This window comes from Cetorhinus maximus, chromosome 1 (assembly GCF_964194155.1).
Source record: "Cetorhinus maximus chromosome 1, sCetMax3.hap1.1, whole genome shotgun sequence".
NCBI classification, from domain to species: domain Eukaryota; kingdom Metazoa; phylum Chordata; class Chondrichthyes; order Lamniformes; family Cetorhinidae; genus Cetorhinus; species Cetorhinus maximus.
In genome coordinates, this window is record NC_135879.1 from 249,421,582 (window position 1) to 249,447,061 (window position 25,480).

Below are 25,480 nucleotides of genomic sequence, written 5' to 3' on the forward strand. Positions count from 1 at the left end.
CACACACGCCAAGGTCCCTTTGTTCCTCAGAACTTCCTAGTGCCTTGCTGTTCATTGAATACTTCCTTGTCAAATTACTCCTTCCAAAGTGTATCACTTCACACTTTTCAGGGTTAAATTCCATCTGCTACTTATCTGCCCATTTGACCATCCCGTCTATATCTTCCTGTAGCCCAAGACACTCAACCTCACTGTTAACCAACCGGCCAATCTTTGTGTCATCTGCAAACTTACTAATCCTACCCCCAACTTAGTCATCTATGTCGTTTATATAAATGACAAATAATAGGGGACCGAGCACAGATCCATGTGGTACGCCACTGGACACTGGCATCCAGTCACTAAAGTATCCTTCTGTCATCACCCTCTGCTTCCTACAACTAAGCCAATTTTGAATCCACCTTATCAAATTACCCTGTATCTCATGTGCATTTGCCTTCTTTATAAGTCTCCCATGTGGGAACTTGTCAAAGGCTTTGCCGAAATCCATATAAACTACATCAACTACACAACCCTCATCTACACACCTGGTCACCTCCTCAAGAAATTCAATCAAATTTGTTAGGCCTGACCTCCCTCTGACAAAGCCATGCTGACTATCCCTGATCAAACCTTGCCTCTCCAAGTGGAGATAGATACTCTCCTTCAGAACTTTCTCCAATAGTTTCCATACCACTGATGTGAGACTCACTGGCCTGTAGTTCCCTGGCTTATCTCTACAACCCTTCTTAAATAGCGGAACCACATTAGCTGTTCTCCAGTCCTCTGGCACCTCCCCCGTGGCTAGAGAGGAATTAAAAATTTGGGTCAGAGCCCCTGTGATCTCCTTCCTTGCCTCCCTCAGCAGTCTGGGACATAAATCATCCGGACCAGGAGATTTGTCCACTTTTAAGCCTACCAATACCTCCAATACCTTGTCACTCCCTATATCAATTCGTTTAAGAACCTCGCAGTCTCCCTCCCTGAGTTCCATACCTTCATCCTCATTCTCTTGGGTGAAGATGGATGTGAAATATTCATTTAACACTCTAGCGATGTCCTCTGGCTCCACCCATAGATTGCCCCCTTGGTCCCTTATGGGCCCTACTCTTTCCCTGGTTATCCTCTTCCCACTGATATATTTATAGATCATTTTGGGATTTTCCCTACTTTTACCAGCCAGAGCTTTCTCATATCCCCTCTTTACTCTCCTAATTGCTTTCTTAAGCTCCACCCTGCACTGTCGGTACTCCACTAGACTTGGGTTGTTTCGTTGGAGCAGAGAAGACTGAGGGGCGACCTGATCGAGGTGTACAAGATTATGAGGGGCATGGACAGGGTGGATAGGCAGCAGCTGTTCCCTCTAGTTGAAGGGTCAGTCATGAGGGGACACAAGTTCAAGGTGAGGGGCAGGAGGTTTAGGGGGGATGTCAGGAAAAACGTTTTTATCCAGAGGGCGGTGACGGTCTGGAATGTGCTGCCTTGGAGGGTGGTGGAAGCGGGTTGCCTCACATCCCTTAAAAAGTACCTGGATGAGCACTTGGCACGTCATAACATTCAAGGTTACGGGCCAAGTGCTGGTAAGTAAGATTAGGTAGGTAGGTCAGGTGTTTCTCACATGTCGGTGCAGACTCGATGGGCCAAAGGGCCTCTTCTGCACTGTGTGATTCTGTGACTCTGACTGCCTGACCCCACTGAGTGCCCGGCTCCTGCTCCCCGAGTGCCTTACCCCCCACCAAGTGCCTGACCGCCCCCAACCGCCAAATTCTACCAAGTAACCTTGCAAACCTACCTTCTCCCTGGCCTGAAAGTTACTGGACCTTTAAACCGACCTGATTTACCCCAGCTGGTGCCTTAACAAAGGGGGCGTTGCCTCCCTGCATAGAAATCTGAAGCCTGCGACACAAGGCGCTGGGAACACGCCACCCAGCACAGAGCTCAGCCGGCCTGAGTCCGAAGGTTGGGCGAGAACGGATTGGAATGATTTCAAGGGAAGGAAGTAGGACGCAGTGGCAATCCAACACAGACGTTCAGACCCATATGCTTTTATGACACTTTTGTAAAGAGTGTGCAGGCACAGTGGGGCGCTGATGTTTGAGAGTGGGTCTCACTGGCCTGCAGAAAGCAGGCATGGATTCAATAGGCCAAATGTCCTCCTTCTGAAGTACAAGGACTCTATGACACTCTATAACAAACGCAATTATCCAGGAATAAATAAATTTAATTTCAATTCATTCCTACCTCTTCCAGAAAAAATGGCCAATTCAAATATCAGCGTATTTGATTGCTTCCTTTTGTTCTGCAGTTCCTTCCAGAAGGTGCCTTTTGTAGGCCGTTGAGCGGAGAATGTGACTTGCCGGAGTTCTGTACAGGCATCTCCTCAGCCTGTCCCCAGAATATGTATCTGAAAGACGGCCACACATGCAACAATGGAACGTTATACTGCAGCCGTGGAATCTGTCAGTCTGTGGATAAACAGTGTGAGGAAATTTGGGGTGCCAGTGAGTACAAGCTACCAGAATGTTTCATATTGTTGCAATACAATTACACTCTCACACAGAAAAGCTTTAAAAAGTGTATGTGCCTCTTTATTCTGTGTGGGCCTTGTCAACATATGTTGCCCATCCCTAATTGCCCTTGAACTGAGTGGCTTGCTCGGTCATTTCAGAGGGCAGTTAAGAGGCAATTGCTGTAGGTCTGGAGTCACATTAGGCCAGACCACATAAGGACAGTAGATTTCTTTCGCTCAGGACATTAGGGTGTTTACAATAATCAATGTTTGTTATTGTGGTCACCATAACTGAGACTAGCTTTATATTCATGATTTATTAATTGAATTGAAATGTCACCAGCTGCCGTGATGGGATTTGAATCCATGTCCCCAGAGCATTAGCCTGGAGCCTCTAGGTTCACAGTCCAGTGTCATTACCACTGCACCACCCTAAATATATGATTGGATGGATGTCCTGAGCCTCAAAGCATCCACATCATCCTCTGAGTCCATGGTCCTGACCATAGAGTCTGAAGGACAGTGAGAGCATGAGACTTACAACATCAGAAGCAGTCCATGTCCAAATGCAGCAAGACCTGGACAATATCCAGGCTTGGGCTGACATGTGGCAAGTAACATTTGCGCCACACAAGTACCAGGCAATGACCATCTCCAACAAGGGAGAATCCAACCATTGCCTCCTGACATTCAATGACATTACCATTGCTGAATTCCCCCACTGTCTACATCCTGGGGGTTACCATTAACCAGAAACTGGACTAGCCATATAGATTATGTGGCTACAAGAGCAGTTCAGAGGCTAGGAATCCTACGGTGAGTAACTCAACTCCTGACTCCCCAAAGCCTGCCCACCATCTACAAGGCACAAGTCAGGAGTGTGATAGAATACTCCCCACTTGCCTGGATGAGTGCAGCTCCAACACTCAAGAAGCTTGACACCATTCAGGACAAAGCTGCCCATTTGATTGGCACCCCTTCCACAAACATTCACTCCCTCCATCACCGACGCACAGTAGCAGCAGTGCGTACCATCTACGAGATACACTGCAGAAGCTCAACAAGGCTCCTTAAACAGCGTCTTCCAAACTCATGACCACTACCATCTAGAAGGACAAGGGCAGCAGATAGATGGGAACACCACCACCTGGAAGTACCCCTCCAAGTCACTCACCATCCTGACTTGGAAATATATCGCCGTTCCTTCACTGTCGTTGAGTCCAAATGCTGGAACTCCCTCCCTAACAGCACTGTGGGTGTACCAATACCACATGGACTGCAGCTGTTCAAGATGGCAGCTCACCATGACCCTCTCAAGGACAATTAGGGATGGGCAATAAATGTTGATCCAGTTGCTCCCTCATGCCGCTCTCTCTCACTTCACTGTCACTGTGTCAAGACTGGCACGTACCTGCTCATAAAAGGCAGCTGGAGAAAAATCAAAGTACATACAACTGGCACAAGCCAGGAAGGGGAATGGAACATAATAAGATAATGGTTCTTTGAGCCTTCTTTAACATTCAATAAGAACATGGATGATCTTCTATCCCTACCTCACCTTCCCTTATTATCCTACCCATGCTTAATTATTTGAATATCGAAAAAAAATTTGATTTATGCCTTGAATATACTTGATGACTGAGCACCTACAGTCCACTGGGTTAGAGAATTCCAAAGGTTCACAGTCCTCCAAGTGAAGCAACTTCTCCTCATGCCAGTGGCTGACCTCATATTCCGAAACCATTATTCTAAACACTCCATCCAGGAGAAATAGCCTCCACTATCTAGCCTATACAATAACAACAGGCTAATTATATTAGGTGATTTCAACTTTCCCAACATTAATTGGGATAGACATAGTGTTAAGGGCTTGGATGGGGTGGATTTCCTGAAATGTGTACAGGAGAACTTTTCAGGTCAATATGTAGAGGGTCCAACAAGGGACAGCGCAGTGCTGGACCTAATTCTGGGGAATGAAGGCAGGCAGGTGGCTGAGGTGGTGGTGGGTGAGCATTTTAGTGATAGCGACCACAACATGGTACAGTTTAAGTTTGTTATGGACAAAGAAATAGACAAGTTGCAAAAAAATGTTTTGTATTGGGGGAGAGTAGATTTTAGTAAAATAAGGTAGGCCCTGGCCAAGGTAGACTGGGAACAGCTACTTGTGGGGAAATCTACAGAGGAGCAGAGGGGGACATTCAAAAAGGAAATGGGGAGGGTACAGGCTCAACATGTTCCCTCTAGGGTGATAGGAAGGAGTAACAAGCCCAGAGAACCATGGATGACCAGAAATGTTCAGGATATGATGAGAAGGAAAAGAGAGGCTTTTAGCAGGTACAAGAGAAACAAATCAGCAGAGGCATTAGTGGATTACAGACAGTGCAGGGTGGAGCTTAAGAAAGCAATTAGGAGAGCAAAGAGGGGATATGAGAAAGCTCTGGCTTGTAAAAGTAAGGAAAATCCCAAGATGTTCTATAAGTATATCAATGGGAAGAGGATAACCAGGGAAAGAGTAGGGCCCATAGGGGACCAAGGGAGCAATCTATGGGTGGAACGAGAGGACATCGCTAGAGTGTTGAATGAATACTTCACGTCCGTCTTCACCCAAGAGAATGAGGATGAAGGTATGGAACTCAGGGAGAGAGACTGCGAGGTTCTTAAGCAAATTGGTATAGGGAGTGACAAGGTATTGGAGGTATTGGCAGGCTTAAAAGTGGACAAATCTCCAGGTCCAGATGATTTGTGTCCCAGACTGTTGAGGGAGGCGAGGGAGGAGATCGCAGAGGCTCTGACCCAAATTTTTAATTCCTCTCTGGCCACGGGAGAGGTGCCAGAGGGCTGGAGAACAGCTAATGCAGTTCCGCTATTTAAGAAGGGTTGTGGAGATAAGCCAGGGAACTACAGACCAGTGAGTCTCACGACAGTGGTAGGGAAACTATTGGAGAAAATTCTGAAGGAGAGAATCTATCTCTACTTGGAGAGGCAAGGTTTGATCAGTGATAGTCAGCATGGCTTTGTCAGAGGGAGGTCATGCCTAACAAATTTGATTGAATTTTGAGGAGGTGACCAGGTGTGTAGATGAGGGTAGTGCAGTTGATGTAGTTTATAAGGATTTCAGTAAAGCCTTTGACAAGGTCCCACATGGAAGACTTACAAAGAAGGCAAATGCAAATGGGATACAGGGTAATTTGACAAGGTGGATTCAAAATTGGCTTAGTTGTAGGAGACAGAGGGTAATGACAGAAGGATGCTTTAGTGACTGGAAGCCAGTGTCCAGTGGGGTACCACAGGGTTCTGTGCTCGGTCCCCTATTATTTGTCATTTATATAAACAACATAGATGACTTTGTGGGGGGAGGATTAGTAAGTTTGCGGTTAACAGTGAGGTTGAGTGTCTTGGGCTACAGGAAGATATAGACGGGATGGTCAAGTGGGCAGATAAGTGGCAGATGGAATTTAACCCTGAAAAGTGTGAGGTGATACACTTTGGAAGGAGTAATTTGACAAGGAAGTATTCAATGAATGGCATGACACTAGGCAGTTCTGAGGAACAAAGAGACCTTGGTGTGTGTGTCCAGAGATCTCTGAACGCGGAAGGACATGTTAGTGGGGTAGTGAAAAAGGCATATGGGACACTTGCCTTTATCAATCAAGGCATAGATTACAAAAGTAAGGGGGTCATGTTGGAGTTGTATAGAACCTTGGTGAGGCCACAGCTGGAGTACTGTGTGCAGTTCTGGTCACCACATTATAGGAAGGATGTGATTGCACTGGAGGGGGTGCAGAGGAGATTCACCAGGATGTTGCCTGGGATGAAACATTTAAGTTATGAAGAGAGGTTGGATAGACTTGGGTTGTTTTCATTGGAGCAGAGAAGACTGAGGCGTGTCCTGATCGAGATGTACAAGATTATGAGGGGCATGGACAGGGTGGATAGGGAGCAGCTGTTTCCCTTAGTTGAAGGGTCAGTCATGAGGGGACATAAGTTCAAGGTGAGGGGCAGGAGGTTTAGGGGGGATGTGAGGACAAACATTTTTACCCAGAGGGTAGTGACGGTCGGGAATGCATTGTCTGGGAGGGTGGTAGAGGCGGGTTGCCTCACATCCTTTAAAAAGTACCCGGATGAGCACTTGGCACGTCATAACATTCAAGGCTATGGGTCAAGTGCTGGTAAATGGGATTAGGTAGGTAGGTCAGGTGTTTCTCACGTGTCGGTGCAGACTCGATGGGCCGAAGGGCTTCTTCTGCACTGTGATTCTGCGATTCTATCAAGCCCCTTTAGGATTATATATTTTCTGATGAAATTAAATTTTGTTCTTCTAAACTCCAGACAGTATAGTCTCAATTTACCCTACCATTTACTTATAGGACAATAATCTGATCCTAGGGCTCAATCTAATATATCAATGTTGTACTCCATGCATGTTAAGTATATTCGTCTTTAGGTAAGGAATGGAAAACTGCATTTGGTACTCCAGGTATAGTTTCATTAAAGCCATACAATTGCAGTATGTCTTCCTCACTCAAGCCCCCTGCAAATAGGCCAACATATCATTTGCCTTCCTGATTGATACAGTTGAATATATTATATTCCTTGTATGAAGGAATATAAAATAAAGGATACAATTCCCTAGGAGGTGCAGCAGCAGAGGAATCTGGGGGTATAAGTGCACAGCTTTTTGAAGGTGTCAGGGGAGGCTAAGAATAAATAAAGCCATAAAAAATAGGAGGAGGAGTAGGTTATTTCGCCCATCGAGCGTGCTCTGCAATTCAGTAAGTTCATGGCTGATCTGATTGTAGCCTGAACACCACTTTCCTGTCTGTCCCCCATAACCCTTCACTCCCATGTAGATCAAAAATCTGTCTCACTCAGCCTTGAATATATTCAAAGACCCAGCCTCTACTGCTACTGGGGAAGAGAATTCCAAAAATTAACAACCCTCAGTAAATAAATTCTTGCTCATCTCTGTCTTAAATGAGAGAACCTTTAAGTTTAAACTGTGTTCCCTGGTTCTAGATATCCCATAAGAGGAAACAAAATCTCAGCATCTAGCCTGAGAAGCCCCTCCATTGCCAATTTTTCTGTCATGTGCAAACTTCTTGATCATTCCCCCATGCTGGGTGTGGGAGCGGAGCTGACCTGGGGGAGACAGTCGGGAGCTGAGCAGCACCTATAAATATGGACTGGGGATTGCAGAGCGGTCTACCTTGCTAGGAGTGGGAGTGGGAGTGGAAGTGGGAGCGGAGCAGAGCAGAGCAGCGGCTGTGTCACTGCTTCAGCTGCTGTGAGTCTGCAGTCCGGGAAAAAGAAAAAAAAGCAACTGTGAGGTCACAGGAAGCTGATAAGTCAATTGGCCGGTAAGTGCTCAGTCTAAGGGACAGTGTGTGAGAAAGCAGCTTACGACAGGTGAGTTAAGGTAGATCTATAAATAAAAAGAACTAAAACTTTAAAATAATGAACCAAAATTCAAAAGCTTTAAAATTAAATAAAACAATAAAGATTAAAAAAGCAATAAAATTAAAGTAATTTAAACAAACATCTAAAACACACACCTTGTAGTTAAGAAGCATATAACCTTTAGTTGTTAGTGGTACTAGCATTCAATAAACACAGTAAGTTGGAGCATACATAGGAAAAAAGTAATTAAAGTAAATTAACTTAATAACATAAGTTAGAATGGTGGGACAGGTGTGATGTTGCAGCTGTGGAATGTGGGCCCTTTTGGACGCCAAGGCGATCTATGACAAACACGTCTGCAGGAAGTGTAAGCAGCTAGAGGAATCCTGGATCGAGATTATTGATCTGGAAGCCTAAATGCAGGCACTGAGCAACATAAGGGAGGGGGAGAAACACCTGGATACTTTGTTCCAGAAGACAGCCACACCTCTTAGAAGAGGGTCATCTGTTTTGGTCAGCAATGAGGGGCAGGAGGACATGACTGTCAGTGAGGCAGGTAATGGGACCGAGCAGACAGTAGTGGAGGAGCCTCAAGCTTTGCAATTGTCAAACAGGTTTGAGGTGCTCAAAACCTGTGCGGATGAAAACAAAGTCTGCAAGGTGGATGAGCTGACTGGCCATGGCTCTGTGGTACAAGACGCTGTTCAAACAGGGGGAGAAAAAGGAATGTGGTGGTAGTATGAGACAGTATAGTGAGGGGGATTGACACTATTCTCTGTGGCAAAGAGCGAGAATCCAGATGGCTATGTTGCCTGCCCGGTGCGAGGGATCGGGACATTTGCTCAGGGCTGGTGAGGAACTTGCAGTGGGAGGGGGAGGATCCAGTTGTCGTTGTCCATGTAGGTGCCAATTAAATAGGTAGAACTAGGAAAGAAGTTCTGCAAAGTCAGTATGTGGAACTAGGTACCAAATTAAGAAGCTAAACCTCAAAAGTAATAATCTCTGGATTATTACCTGAGCCACGTGCAAATTGGCATAGGGAAAATAAGATTAGGGAGACGAATGAGTGACTCAAAGACTGGTGTGGGAGAATTGTGCTCTGTTTTGTGTGGCACAGGTATTAGTACCGGGGAAAGTAGGGGCTGCACTGTTGGGACGGTTTACACCTGAACCGTGCTGGGATGAGTATCCTAACAAATTGCATAACTAGGGAAGTAAAGAGGGCTTTAAACTAAACAAGAGAGGTAAGGGATCCAGCTTGGGTAGAGGTAGCATTTCAAGGTGTCGAGTCAAGACAGGAGAGCAAGATAGCAATATCAAAAATGAGGCAGAGAATGGCAGGAAAGGACGGAGAGAAAAAAATCTAAGAATACATCAACAGTCAAGACTAGATGTTACAAAGGTAACAAAAAGACAAAACTGAAGGCTCTCTACCTGAATGCACATAGCATTCATATCAAAGCAAATGAATAATTGGCCCACATTGAAGTAAATCAATATGATCTGATAGCAATTACGGAGACACGGCTACAGGACAACAAAGATTGGGTCCTTAATATTGAAGGGTACGTGACAATCAAGAAAAATAAGAAGCTAGGTAAAGGTGGAGGGGTAGCACCATTAATCAAAGAGGGCATTGGTGCAATAGTTAGAGATGACCTTGGTTCAGGAGGTCAGGATGTCGAATCAGTTTGGGTGGAGATGAGGAATAATAGGGGGGAAAGGTCATTAGGGACTGGTCTACAGGCCCTCTAACAGTAGCCACAGTGTTAGACAAAGTATTCAAGAGAAAATATTGTGTGCTTGTGACAAAGAGATAGCAATAATCATGGGTGATTTTAATCTATCCATAAACTGAAAAAATCAGATTGGCAGTAGTGGCCTGGATGAGGAGTTCTTAGAATGCTTTTGAGATAGTTTCTTAGAGCAGCATGTTCTGGAACCAACCAGAGAGCAGGTTATATTAGACTTAGTACTGTGTAACATGACAGGGTTAATTAATGACCTCAGAGTAAAGGCACCCCTAGGTAGCAGCGACCACAACATGATTGAATTTTACATCCAATTTGAAAGGGAGAACAGCAGGTCTAAGATTAGTATCTAAAACTTAAATAAGGGCAACTTTGTGGGGATGAAAGCTGAGGTAGCTGAAGTGAACTGGGAAACGAGGCTAGATAATAGATCAATAGAGAAGCAGTGGCAGACATTTGAGGAGATATTTCAGAGTATTCAGAATAAGTACATTCCTATTATAAAGAAAAATTCTAAGGGGAGGACTCACCATCCGTGTTTAACTAAAGATGTTAAGGAAAGCATCAAACTTAAGGAAAAAGCATGCAACTTTGCAAAGATGAGTGGCAGGACAGATGATTGGACAGAATATAAAGAACAGCAGAGAAAGAAAAAAAGAATAAAAAGAGTATGAAAGGAAGCTAGCTAGAAATGTAAAAACAGATAGCAAGAGTTTCTGCAGGTATTTAAAAAGGAAAAGAGTAAGTGAAGTGAGTGTTGTTCCTCAAAAGAATGACAGTGGGGAGTTAATAGCAGATAATAAGGAAATGGCGGAAGAGATGAACAAATATTTTGCTTCTGTAGAGGATACAAAAAACATTCCAGTAATATCTGCAAATCAGGAGGTGAATGGGAGAAAGGAACTTGGTGCAATTGAAACCAGTGGGCAAATGGTACTGAGCAAATTGATGGAGCTGCGGGCTGGCAAGTCTCCAGGTCCCAATGGACTACATCCTAGGGTCTTAAAAGTGGTGACTAATGAGGTAATTGAAATGCTGGTGTTAATTTTCCAAAATTTGCTAGATTCTGGAGAGGTTCCATCAGATTGGAAAGTAGCAAATATAACCCCTCTATTCCAGAAGGGAGGGCGGCAGAAAACAGGAAACTATAGGTTAGTTAGCTTGACGTCTGTCATGGGGAAGTTATTAGAATCGATCATTAAAGAGGTTATAGCTGGGCACTTAGAAGAGCAAAGGCAATAGGGAAGAGTCAGCATGGTTTTATGAAAGGAAAATCATGTTTAATCAATTTATTGGAGTTTTCTGAAGGAGTGACATGCGCAGTGGATAAAGGGGAGCCTGTAGACGTACTGTACTTGGATTTCCAGAAGGCATTTGATAAGGTACCACATCAAAGATTATTACGGAAAATAAAAGTGCATGGTATTGTGGGTAACATATTAGCATGGATAGAAGATTGGCTGGCTGGTACAAAGCAGAGAGTATGTATAAAGGGGTCCTTTTTCTGATTGGCAGGATGTGACGAATGATAGGGGTCTGTACTGGGACCTCAACTTTTTACAATTTACATCAATGACTAAGGTATGGGGAGTGAAGACATGCTAGCCAAATTTGCAGATGAGACAAAGATAGGTAGGAAAGTATGTTGTGAAGAGGACATGAGGAGTTTGCAGATGGATATAAATAGGTTGAGTGAGTGGGCAAAGATTTGGCAAATGGAGTTTAATGTGGAGAATTGTGAAATTGTTCACTTGGCAGGAAGAACAAAAAAGCATTATATTACTTAAATGGAGAACAGCCGCATAATTCTGAGGTGCAGAGGGATCTAGGTGTTCTAGTACATGAGTACTAGAACACCTAGTTAGTATGCAGGTACAGCAAGTAATTAAGAAGGCTAGTGGAATGCTTTATTTCAAGGGGGATTTAACATAAAAGTAAGGATGTTATGCTTCAGTTATACAGGGCATTGGTGAGACCACACCTCGAATACTGTGTGCAGCTTTGGTCTCCTTATTTAAGGAAGGATGTAAATGCATTGGAGACGGTTCAAAGGAGGTTTACTAGATTGATACCTGGAATGAGTGGGTTGTCTGATGAGGAAAGGTTGGACAGACTGGGCTTGTTTCCACTGGAGTTTAGAAGAGTGAGGGGTGATTTGATTGAAGTGTATAAGATCCTGAACAGCCTTGACAAGGTGAACGTGGAAAGGATGTTTCCTCTTGTGGGTGAGTCCAGAACTAGGGGGAAGTGTTTTAAAATTAAGGGTCACCCTTTTAGGACAGAGATGAGGAGAATTTTTTTCTCTCAGAGGGTTGTGCGACTTTGGAACTCTCTGCCTCAGAAGGTGGTGGAGGTGGGGCCATTGAATAATTTTAAGGCGGAGGTAGATAGATTCTTGTTAGGCAAGAGAATCAAAGGTTATCGGGGTTAGAGGGGAATGTGGAAATTGAAACACAAGAAGATCAGTCATGACCTTATTGAATGGCTCGAGGGGCCGAATGGCCTACTCCTGTTCATATTCCTTGCTTTCTTATGTTTTCATTATGGCCAAAACTTTTGGGAAAAATCATCATAATAACCTTGCCTTATTTATCTTGCCAGCTGTAAACATTTTCCCTGTCCCTTTGAAAATCAAACACTTATCCACTTATCTAGAAATGCAAATTTCATTCATAACATCTCTGCTGGGACCTCACCCTCTCACTCATCTCCATTTCAAATGCCCTTTTTGCACCTCATTTCTTTGAAAATGTAAATCTTGCAGTCTAATTAAATTACACACACAGACACACACACACATATAAAACATGGGGGGAATTTTCATGTCAAGGTGTGGGAGTGGGGGGCCTACACAGTGATGTGTAAAATGACGTGTGGTGATGTCGGCTGTGCGTCCCCATGTCACCGCACATCATTCAGATCTTTAGTTCGGTCGGCTCGCCGGAGGCGGTTGCACACCTGCCAAACTGTCAAAGGTCTGTTAAGGCCATTAAAAAGTCAATTAAACTAATTATCAATGCCGTCCGTTCAACCTTAAGGTTGGCGGCAGGCAAAGAGCCCAAGCGGCCTTCACATTTTTCAGGAAACCTCATCCACGGGTGGAATGAGGTTTTCTGAACGTTTAATAAAATCTATAAATAATTTATTCACATTTCATAAACATGGCCCAGCTCATGTGACACTGTCACATGAGGGGACATGGCTAAATAATTTTTACCTTTCTTTATTTAAATATTTCAACATGAACTTAATCTCCCTGAGCAGCTCCGTGCCTCAGGGAGATTTCTGCATGAGTGAAAGAGCACAGGCTCCGACTCTCCCTCCTCACCCCCGCCCACACAGGCAGCGCTGAGCGCTACCAACCGTGTGTCACATTGGGCGGGCCTTAATTGGCCCGCCCACGTAAAATGGCGGCACGAAACCGATCGTGGGCGGCGATCAGCTCCCAGCCCACCTGCGCCTGCTCCCAACCGACCCACCCGACAGAGAGAAAATTCTCCGCATAAATACCCCACAATAATATTAGGAAAAATATGACAGTCCCCAACACTATCCAATTCCTCATCATACAAACATACATACAAATATATGAACATACCAATTAGGATCAGGAGTAGGCCACTCGGCCCTTAAAGCCTGCTCCACCGTTCAACAAGATCATGGCTGATCTGATTGTAACCTCTTAACGATCCCCGATAATCATTCACCCCCTTATTTATCTATTTACCTCTGCCTTAAAAAATATTCAAAGGCCCTGAGTCCACTGCCTTTTGAGGAAGAGAGTTCCAAAGACTCACTACTCCCTGAGTGAAAAAAATATTCCTCACCTCTGTCTTAAATGGGCAGCCCCTTATTTTTAAACAGTGACCCCTAGTTCTAGATTCTCCCACAAGACAAAACATCTTCTCCACATCCACCATCTCAAACCCCTCAGAATCTTAAAGGTTTCAATCAAATCACCTCTTACACTTCTAAACTCCAGCGGATACAAGCCTAACCTGTCCAACTTTTCTACATAAGAGAACCCGCCCATTCCTAGTATTGTTTAGTAAACCTTCTCTGAATTGTATTCAATGTATTTACATCCTTCCTTAAATAAGTAGACTAATACTGTGCACAATACTCCGGGTGTGGCCTCACCAGTGTCCTATATAAGTGAAGCATAACCTCCCTACTTTTGTATTCAATTCCCCTTGGAGAGGAGAAGTCTGAGCTTAGCTTTCCAAATTACTTGCTGCACCTGCATACTAGCCTTTTGAAATTCATGCACTTGGACATCCAGATCCGCTGCATCTCAGAGCTCTGCAATCTCCCACCATTTAGATTCTATGCTTCTTTTGTATTCTTCCAGCCAAAATGAACAATTTCACATTTTTCCACATTATACTCCATTTGCTAGATCTTTACCCAATCTCTTGACCTATCTACTTTTCTTTGTAGGCTCTTTATGTCTTCTTCACAACTTATTTTCCTGCCTATCTTTGAGTCATTTAGAAACCAGACCATAGGTCCCTTCATCCAATTCATTGATATAAATTGTAAAATGTTGAGGCCCCAGCACTGATCCCTGTGGCACACCACTTGTGACATCCTGCCAACCAGAAAATCACGGAATTATTACGATGTAGAAGGAGGCCATTCAGCCCACCATGTCTGTGCCGGCTCTCTGAGCATTTCAACTTAGTGCCAAATCTCCTGCCTTTTCTCCGTAACCCTGCACATTGTTTCTATTTAGATAATCATCCAATGCCCTCTTGAATGCCTCAGTTGAACCTACTTCCACTACACTTCCAAGCAGTGCATTCCAAATCCTAACTACTCCCTTTGTGAAAAAGTTTTCTCTCACCTTGCATTTGCTTCTTTTGCAAAACACTTTAAAACTGTGGTTTTCGATCCATTTATGAGCGGGAACAGTTTCTCCCTATCTACTCTGTCCAGGCTCCTCATTATTTTAAAAACTTCTGTCAAGTCTCCTCTCAGGCTTCTCCTCTCCAAGGAAAACAGCCCCAACTTCTCCAATCTTTCCTCATAACTGAAGAGTCTCATCCCTGGAACCATTCTCATAAACCTCTTCTGCACTCTCTCTAATGCGTTCACATCCTTCCAATAGCGTAGCGCCCAGAACTGCACTCTAGCTGAGGTCTAATCAGTGTCTAACAGAAGTTCACCATAAACTGCCTGTTCTTGTACTCTAAACCCCTATTAATGAAGCCTAGAATACTCTATGGTTTAGAATCCATTCTCTCTACCTGCCCTGCCACCTTTAATGAATTATGTACATATACACCCAGGTCTCTCTACTCCTGCACACCCTTTAGAATAGTATCCTTTATTTTATACTGTCTCTCTATATTCTTTGTACCAAAGTGTATCACCCCACACTTCTCGGTATTGAACTTCATCTGCCACCTATCTGCCCACTCCACCAATGTGACAATGTCCTTTTGAAGTTCTACACTGTCCTTCTCACAGTTTACAATTCTCCCAAGTTTTGTGTTGTCCACAAACTTTGAAATTGTCCCCTGCACACCAAGATCTAAATTATCTATTTATATCAGGAAGAGCAAGGGTCCCAATAGCAACCCCTGGGAACTCCACTACAAACCTTCTTCCATCCCAAAAAATACCCATTGACCATTACTCTCTGTTTCTCATCCCTCAATCAATTTTGCATCCACGTTATTACTGCCCCTTTTATTCCATGACCTATAACTTTCCTTACAAGTTTGTTGTGTGGCACTGTATTAATGACTTTGAGAAGTCCATGTACACCACATCAATGGCCGTTAAGAAAGTAATTCATGTCATTAGCAATGCTGCCCATCCAACCTTAAGGTTGGCGGGCAGGCGAAAAGCCCAAGCAGCCTTCGCGTTTTAGGAAACCTCATCCACAAGCGGGATGAGGTTTCCTAAAGCTTTTATTAAATAAATATATAAATTTTCATACATATAAAAACATGTCCCACCTCATGTGACACAGTCACATGAGATGGGACATGTTTAATAAATTTTTAAACCTATTATTTAATTTTTTGAACATCGATTCAATCTCCCTGAGACAGCATGTGCGAAATAGTGCTAGCTCCGACTCTCCCTCCTCCCTCCCGCCTGCACAGATAGCACTGAGTGTTACTGGTCATGTCTTACACTGGTCGGGCCTCAAATGGCTGTAAAATTCAGGCCTAGAAGTTTCCCCACTGCCGAAGTTAAACTGACTGGTCTGTATTTGCTGGGCTTATCCTTACAACCTTTTTTGAACAATTCTCCAGTCCTCTGGCACCTCCCCCAAATCCAGGAAACATTGAAAGATTATTGCCTGTGCCTCTGCAATTTCCACTCTCACTTCCTTCAATATTCTTGGATGCATCACATCTGGTCCCTGTGCCTTAACAACTTTAAGTATTGACAACTTATCGAATGCCTCCTCCTTATCAATTTTAAACCTTTCTAGCGACTGAGTTTCCATGGCCTGGGCAGCTTCTCCCTCGTAGGTAAAGGCAGATGCAAAGTATTCATTTAACACCTCAGCCATGCCTCTTGCCTCTAAGTGTAAATACCCTTTTTGGTCCCTAATCGGCCCTACTCCTCCTTTTACCACCCTTTTACTATTGAAGTGCTTATAGAATATCTTGGGATTTTCTTTTATGTTAGCCACCAGTCTTTTTTCATAATCTCTCTTTGCTTCTCGTATTTGCTTTTTCACATCCCTTCTGAACCTTCTGTATTCAGCTTGGTTCTCAATTGTATTTGCTACCTGACACCTGTCGTAAGCACACTTTTTCTTCTTTAATTTAATTTCAATCTCCATTGTCATCCAGGGAGCTCTGGATTTGTTTGTCCTACCTTTCCTTTTGAGGGAACATACCTTGAATGTGCCCAAAGCATCTCCTCTTTGAAGGTAGCTGATTGTTCAGCTACTGTTTTTCCCGCCAACCTTTTGTTCCAGTCTATCCGGCCCAGCTCCGTTCTTGCCCCATTGAAGCCCGCTCTCCACCAGTCGATTATTCTTACTCTGGATTGACCAATGTCCTTTTCCACTGTCATCCTAAACCTTATGACACAATGATCACTGTCCCCTAAATGTCCCCTACTGTCACTTGATCTACTTGGCCCACCTCAATCCCAAGTACCAGGTCTAGCAGTGCCTCCTTTCTTGTTGGACTGGACACATACTACTGTAGAAAATTCTCCTGAACACAATCTAGGAATGCTTGTCCCTCACTGCCACTACCACTATCCATCCCAGTGTACATATGGGTAATTAAAGTCCCCATTATAACTACACTATGGTGTTTACACCTCTCTGTATTTTCCTTGCAGATTTGTTCCTCTATATCCTTCCCACTAGCTGCTGGTCTAAACATTACACCGAGCAATGTAATTGTACCCTTCTTATTCCTTAGTTGTAGCCAAATCGGTTCTGTCCTTGAATCCTCCGACACATCCTCTTTCTCCAGTACTTCAATACTCTCCTTAACCAAAAACGACACCCCTCCTCCTTTTTCCCCTTTCCTACCTTTTCTGAACACTTTGTAACCAGGAATATTTAACACCCAGATCAGCCCCTCCTTAAGTCAGATTTCCATTATTGCCATCATAATCCCACAAGGAAAACTGGGCCTGTAACTCCCCAATTTTATTAACTATACTCTGTGCATTCACATATGTGCAGTGTAACCCTGATTTAAAAACATAGAAACTAGGAGCGGGAGTGGGCCATTCAGCCCTTCAAGCCTCTGCCATTCAATATGATCATGGCTGATGCTCTATCTCAACGCCATATTCCTGCTTTTTATCCATACTCCTTGACGTCCCTAATACCCAAAAAACTATCAATTTCTTTCTTGAATATACTCAGTGACCCAGCCTCCACAGCCTTCTGTGGTAGAGAATTCCACAGGTTGACCACCCTCTGAGTGAAGAAAGTTTTCCTCATCTCAGTCCTAAATGGCCTGCCCCATATCCTGAGACTGTGGCCCCTGGTTCTAGACGCCCCAACCCAGCGAAACATCCTCTCTGCATCTAGTCTGTCTAGCCCTGTTAGAATTTTATACATTTCAATCAGAACCCCTCTCATTCTTCTAAACCCTAGTGAATACAGGCCCAGTCAAACCAATTTCTCCTCATACGACAGTCCTGCCATCCCCGGTATCAGTCTGGTGAACCTTCGCTGCACTCCCTCTATGGCAAGAATATCCTTTCTTAGGTAGGGAGACCTAAACTGCATGCAATACTCCAGGTGTGGTCTCACCAAGGCCCTGCAGTAAGAGATCCTTACTTCTGAACTCAAATCTTCTTACAATGAAGGCCAACATACCATTTACCTTTCCAATTGCTTGCTGCACCTGCCTATTTACTTTCATTGACTGGTGTACAACGACACCCATATCCCTTTGTACATCCATATTTCCCAATATATCACCATTTAAATAATACTCTGCCTTTCTGCTTTTCTCACCAAAGCATATAACTTCACATTTATCCATGTTATACTGCATCAGCCATGTGTTTGCCCACATACATAACTTGTCTAAATCGCCCAGAAGTCTCCTTCCATTCTCCTCACAACTCACAACCCTGCCCAGTTTTGTGTCATCAGCAAACTTAGAAATATTGCATTTGGTTTCCTCATCCAAGTCATTTATATATATCATGAATAATTGGGCCCAAGCATTGATCCCTGCGGTACACCACTAGCCACCGCCTGTCATCCGGTTTGTCAATTAATTCTCAATCCATGCCAGTATATTACCTCTGATCCCATGTGCTTTAATTTTGCTCACTAGCCTCTTATGTGGGACCTTATCAAAAGCCTTCTTGAAATCCAAATACACCACATCCACTGGCTCTCCTTTATCTATTCTACTAGTTACATCCTCAAAAAAACTCCAATAGATTAGTTAAGCATGATTTCCCTTTCACAAACCCATTTGTCTAATCCCATTAATGCTTTCCAAGTGTTCTGTTACCACAGATTTTATAATAGACTCCAGCATTTTGCCCGCCACTGATGTTGGGTTAACTCTCTGTAATTCTTTGTTTTTTCTCTCTCTCCTTTTTTAAATAGTGGAGTTACATTTGCCACCCTCCAATCTGTGGGAGCTGCTCCAGAGTCTATAGAATTTTGGAAGATGACCACCAATGCATCCAATATTTCCAGGGCTACTTCCTTTTGTAGCCTGGGATGTAGATTATCAGGCCCTGGGGATTTTTCAGCCTTTAACCCCATTAATTTCTCTGGCACCATTTTTTAAACTAATACTGATTTTCTTCAATTCCTCCCTCTCACTAGACCCTTGGTTCCCTAACCTTTCTGGGAAATTATTTGTGTCCTCTTTGGTGAACCGAAATATGTGTTCAACTCCTCTGCCATTTCTTTGTTCCCCATTATAATTTCCTCCGTTTCTAACTGTAAGGGACCTATATTTGTCTTTGCTAATCTTTTTCTCTTCACATACTTAGAGAAGCTTTTATAGTCAATTTTTATGTTCCCTGCAAGTTTACTCTCATACTCTATTTTCCCCTTAGATCAATCTTTTTGTCCACTTTTGCTGAATTCTAAACTGCTCCCAATCCTCAGGCTTGCTGCTTTTTCCGGCAATTTTATATGTCTCCTCTTTGGATCTAATATTATCCCTAATTTCTTTTGTAATACCTGGTTGAGCCACCGTTCCTGTTTTATTTTTGTACCAGACAGGAATGAATAATTGTTGTAATTCAAGCATACGTTACTTAAATATTAGCCATTGCCTATCCACCGTCAACCTTTTTAGTAAGGTTCCCCAATCCATCATTGCCAACTTGCGTCTCATACCCTCGTAGTTCCCTTTATTTAGATTCAGGACCCTAGTTTCGGATTCAACTTCTTCACTCTCCATCTTAATGAACAATTCTATCATTTTATGGTCGCTCTTCACCAAGGGACCCTGCACAACAAGATTGTTAATTAATCCTTTTTCATTGCACAATACCCAGTTTAGGATAGCCTGCTCTCCAGTTGGTTCTCAACGTATTGGTCTAAAAAACCATCATGTACACACTCCAGGAAATCCTCCTCCACAGTATTATCGCTAATTTGGTTTGTCCAATCTATTTTTGATTAAAGTCACCCATGATTACAGTTGTACCATTCTTGCATGTGTCTCTAATTTCCTGCTTAATGCCTTCCCTTATATCTCCGTTACTGTTTGAGGATGGCAGATTACTGTTTGGGGAACTATAGGCAACCCCCATCAACGTTTTCTGCCCCTTGGTGTTTCTTATCTCCACCCAAACAGATTCCACATCATGATTTTCTGAGCCAATATCCTTCCTCACTATTGCATTGATTTCCTCCTTTACTAACAGTGCTACCCAACCTCCTATTCCTACTTGACTGTCCTTCCTAAATACTGAATACCCCTGGATATTCAGCTCCATCCTTCGTCACCCTGCAGTCATGTTTCTGTAATTGCAACTATATCATAACCATTTATATCTATTTGTGCTGTTAATTCATCTACCTCATTGCAAATGCTCCGTACATTAAGATACAATGCCTTTAGACTTGTCTTTTTAACCTTGTTAGTCATTTTTTTTTTCATTCTTGGGATGTGGACATCACTGGCTAGTGACCAGCATTTATTGCCCATCCCTAATTGCCCTTGTTCAGAGGGCATTTAAGAGCCAACCAAATTTGCTGTGGGTCTGGAGTCACATGTAAGCCAGACCAGGTAAGGACTGCAGATTTCCTTCCCTAAAGGACATTAGTGAACCAGATGGGTTTTTACAACAATCAGCAATGGTTTCACGGCCATCATTAGACTTTTAATTCCAGATTTTTATTCAATTCAAAATGCGCCATCTGCCGTGGCGGGATTCAAACCCGGGTCACCAGACCCTTAGCCTGGGTCCCCAGACCCTTACCCTGGGTCCTCAGACCGTTACCCTGCCTCCCAAGACCCTTACCCTTACCTTTTACACTATGACCCCACTTGTTTCTCACCCTTGTTTTTTCTGCCTTCCACTTTTGCTTCTTTCTTTTCTGTCTTTTGTTTCTATCCTTGTTTCCCCCTCCTCTGTCTCCCTGCTCAGGTTCCCATCCCCCTGCTATTCTAGTTTAAACCCGCCCTGACCACACTAGCAAACACCCCCCCCCGAGGGCATTGGTCTCGGTCCTGCCCAGATGCAACCCGTCCTGTTTGTATTGGTCCCATCTTCACCAGAACCGGTCCCAATGTCCCGGGAATCTGAATCTCTCCCCTCTACACCATTTCTTCAGCGACATATTCATCCGATATATCCTATTATTTCTACTCTCGCTAGCATGTGGCCCTGGTAGTAATCCTGAGATTACTACCTTTGAGGTCATGCTTTTGAATTTATGTCCTAACTCCCTATATTCAGCTTGTAGGACCTCATTCCTTTGTTTAACCTACATTGTTGGTACCAATATGTACCATGACCACAGGCTGTTCACCCTCCCCCTTCAGAATGCCCTGCAGCCTCTCCGATTCATCCTTGACCCTGGCACCAGGGAGGCAACATACCATCCTGGAGTCTCTTTTGCAGCCGCAGAAATGCCTGTCTGTTCCCCTTACTATTGGATCCCCTATCACTATAGCCCTGCCACTCTTCTTCCTCCCCTCTTGTATAGCAGAGCCACCCGTGGTGCCATGGACTTGGTTCCTGCTGCTTTCCCCTGAGAAGCCGTCTCCCCCAACAGTATCCAAAACGGTATATCTGTTAGAGAGGGGGACAGCCACAGGGGACTCCTGCTTTCCTCTACTCTGCCTGGTGGTCACCCATCCTCTTTCTGCCTGTTCAGTCTTTACCTGCGGTGTGACCACCTCACTGAATGTGCTGTCCATGACAATCTCAGCATCACGGATGCTCCACAGTGAATCCTCCCACAGCTCCAGCTCTGAAATGCAGTTAGCCAGTAGCTGCAGCTGGACACACTTCCTGCACACATGGTTACTAGGGACATTGGAAGTGTCCATGACTTCCCACATAGCTCAGGAGGAGCATATCACGGGTGTGATCTTTGCTGCCATGACTTCCGTATAGATTAAGCTAGTTAGCTACTCCCTTTAAAGAATACTCACTATGCTAAGGGCCTTATTCCACTCCAAACATTCCCAATACAGTCCAAAGTCCTCACCTTATTTTGTTTAAACTAATGTACTGCAGCAGTTTAATTAATAGAAAATTAGAAGTAGAAGTACTCACCTGACCCTACCTACTAATCAGCTGCCTCCCCTGCATCGCATCACTTCCTGAATCGCGACATCACTTCAAACTCCACTGCCTGAAGGTCCTGAGGGTCTGCCTCTCCTCTCCGGGCTCAGCCTCTGTTTGTCGCGCCCTTTTATACCACTCTTGCTGACCCCTCCTTTCTGGTCTAAAACTCATCATCTTCCAACCCTAACAGCAACTTTTAGTTAATTGCTAAATTAAAGAAAGACCAGACTTTAGATAAAATTTAACCCTTAATTTAACCCTTAAACTCCCTCAGTCACCAATCTACAACTGAAGCTCTCTATTGCAGCCAAACACAGCTCTCCAATGCATTACTTGTTCCCTTACTCTGACTCCATCTATTAACTTACTATTCTCTATTTAAGTGCTATCTGCCTCTCCCAACATTCCCTGCACCCTGGTATTACTTTCTAACATTCTCTCCTGGTTCCCACACCCCTGCTGAGTTAGTTTAAACCCTCCCCAACAGCAATGGCAAAATGACCTGCAAGGAACTCAGTCCCTGCTCTGTTCAGATGCACCCCCTCTGGATTGTACAGGTGCCACCTCCCCCAGAGCCAGTCCCAGTATCCCAGGAATCTAAACCCCTCCCTCCTGCACAATCTTTCCAGCCACACATTCATCCATTTACTATCTTCCCATTCCAGTACTCACTGGCATGTGGCACTGGGAGTAATCTGGAGATTACTACTTTAGAGGTCCTGTTTGCTAATTTTCTACCTAGCTCCCTAAATTCCAATTGCAGGACCACACCCCCCTTCCTACCTATGTTGTTAGTACCAATGTGGATCATGACCTCCGGCTGTTCACCCTCCCCCACAAGAATGCCCTGCAGCTGCTCTGTGACATCCTTGACCCTGGCACCAGGGAGGCAACAAACCATCCTGGAGTCACGTTGACAGCCGCAAAAACGCCTGTCTGCTCCCCTAACAAGAGAATCCCCATCTGTACTGCCCTTCCGCTCTTCTTCCTCCCCTCTTGTACTGCTGGGCCACCCATAGTGCCACGGGCTTGGCTCTTGCTGCACTCCTCCAAGGATCCATCGCCCTCACCGATATCCAGAATGGTAAGTGGGCCTGGGGGCTCCTGCACTACCTGCTTGTTTCTTTTGGACTGCCTGGTGGTTGGCCATTCCCTACCTGCCTGCTTTCCCCTAACTCATGGTGTGACCATCTCTCTAAATGTGTTATCCACGTAGTTCACTGCCTCACGGATGCACCTCGGTGACTCCAGCCGCTGCTCAAGCTCTGAAACGCGGAGCTGAAGCTTGTGCAGCTGGTGACACTTCCTGTACATGGGCTTGTCTGGGTCACGAGAAGTGTCCACGTCTCCCCACATGCCGCAGGATGGGCATTCCTCTTGGCTGAGCTGTCCTGCCGTGGCTTATCCTTAGACTTTTAATTCGCTTAAACTTTTAAATCCTACTTAATAAACTTTACCAGAAAGTACAGTTCCTACTTTATTTTAAACCTTAGGAATAGAATAAACCTTAACCACTTACCAGGTACTCACCAAATAGCTAGCTCCCCCATCAACCAATCAAATTGCTCCTTCCCTATGATGTAACAATGTGCTTTTTTTTCACTCTCCTGGTTCCATCAGCTGACAGGTCCGTCTCTCCGACCACTCTTCTTGCAGGTGAATGATGTGGGCCCCACTCCCCGGCCTTTGTTTATTCTCTCCCCGCTCCGTGTATCTCCCACAGATCCGTCTCTCTGACCACTCTTCTCGCAGGTGAATGATGTGGGCCGCACTCCCCGGGTTGTGTTTATTCTCTCCCTGCTCCGTGTATCTCCCACAGGTCCGTCTCTCCGACCGCTCTTCTCGCAGGTGAATGATGTGGGCCGCACTCCCCGGGCTGTGTTTATTCTCTTCCTGCTCCGTGTATCTCCCACAGGTCTGTCTCTCTGACCACTCTTCTCGCAGGTGAATGATGTGGGCCGTACTCCCCGGGCTGTGTTTATTCTCTCCCCGCTCCGTGTATCTCCCACAGGTCCGTCTCTCCGACCACTCTTCTCGCAGGTGAATGATGTGGGCCGCACTCCCCGGGCTGTGTTTATTCTCTCCCCGCTCCATGTATCTCCCACAGGTCCGTCTCTCTGACCACTCTTCTCGCAGGTGAATGATGTGGGCCGTACTCCCCGGGCTGTGTTTATTCTCTCCCCGCTCCATGTATCTCCCACAGGTCCCTCTCTCCGACCACTCTTCTCGCAGGTGGTGAAAAAGACCAATTTTTTGCCTACTCTCTGTTTCCTGTTATCTCGCCAATCCTCTATCCATGCCAATTGTTGCCCCCTCCACTGTGAGGTTTTATTTTCCGCAATAACATTTGATGTGGCACCTTATCAAATGCCTTCTGTAAATCTAAGTACAGTACATCCACTGGTTCCCCTTCATCCACTGTACATATAATTCCTTAAAAGAACTTCAGTAAGTTGGTTAAACATGATTTTCCTTTCACAAAACCAAGTTGACTCTGCCTGATTACCTTGAATTTTTCTAAGTGCCCTGTTATATCATCTTTAATAATAGCTTCTAACAGTTTCCCTATGACAGATGTTAAGCTAACTGGCCTGTGGTTTCCTGCTTTCAGTCTCCCTCCATTTTTGAATAGAAGAGTTAGATTTGTTATTTTGCAATCTGCAATCTAATGGAACATTCTAGATTTTAGGGAATTTTGGAAAATTAAAACCAATGCATCAACTATCTCACTAACCATTTCTTTTCAGACCCTGGGATGAGGTCCATCCAGATCCAGGGATTTGTCAACTTTGACTTGCAGCTCCAACAATTTTCTAAGTACCACTTCCTGATTTGCAGCTATTTCTGGCATGTTACTTGTATCCTCTATAGTGAAGTCCGATGCAAAATACCTGTTCAATTCATCTGCCATCTCCTTATTTTCCATTATTAATTCCTCAGATTCGCTTTCTATGGGACCAATGTTCACTTTGTTAACTCTTTGCCTCCCCTACCTCAACTCTCCTGCTTTTGTTACCTTATTTCAACACACGGCTGGTCAGCCTCTCACATTCCCCCCTCCATAAACTCCAGATCATCCAAAGCTCTGCTGCTCACCTCCTAATTCACATCAATTGCTGTTCACCCGTTACCCCTGCGCTTGCTGGCCTATATTGGCTCTTGGTTAAACAACACCTCATTTTTAAACTACTCATCATCGTTTTCAAGACCTCCATGGCCTTGACACTCACCACCTCTGCAATCTCCTCCAGCCCTACAATCCTCTGAGATATCTGGATTCCTCAAAATCCAACCTCTCGAACATCTTTGGTTTTAATTGGTCCACTATTGGTGGCCATGCATTCAGCTGCCTCGACCCTAAGCTCTGGAATTCCCTTCACATTCCTCTCCATCTCATTACCTCACCTTCCTACTTTAAGACACTCTTCAAACCTGACCTCACAACCAAGCTTTTAGACGCCTACCCGATGTGGCTCGGTGTCATATTTTATTTTATAATAAGCGAAGGTTATAATATGTGAAACACCTTGGTAAATGTGCTATAAAAATGCAAGTTGTTGTTATTGTTCTCATGATCAATCTTTTCTTCTTTCTATTTCAGGCTTTCTGTTTCTCTGTAACC

At 44.3% G+C, this 25,480-nt stretch overlaps 1 protein-coding gene across 1 annotated transcript in view; it reads left to right on the top strand.

The window, feature by feature from the left end:
- Nucleotides 1-25,480, top strand: part of LOC144680358 (disintegrin and metalloproteinase domain-containing protein 12-like) — a 972,827-nt gene that overhangs the window by 784,272 nt on the left and 163,075 nt on the right. Inside the window, exon 14 of the mRNA XM_078541354.1 lies at nt 2,285-2,480. Coding sequence (XP_078397480.1) covers nt 2,285-2,480 — 196 coding nt within the window. The remainder of the gene's footprint in view (nt 1-2,284; nt 2,481-25,480) is intronic.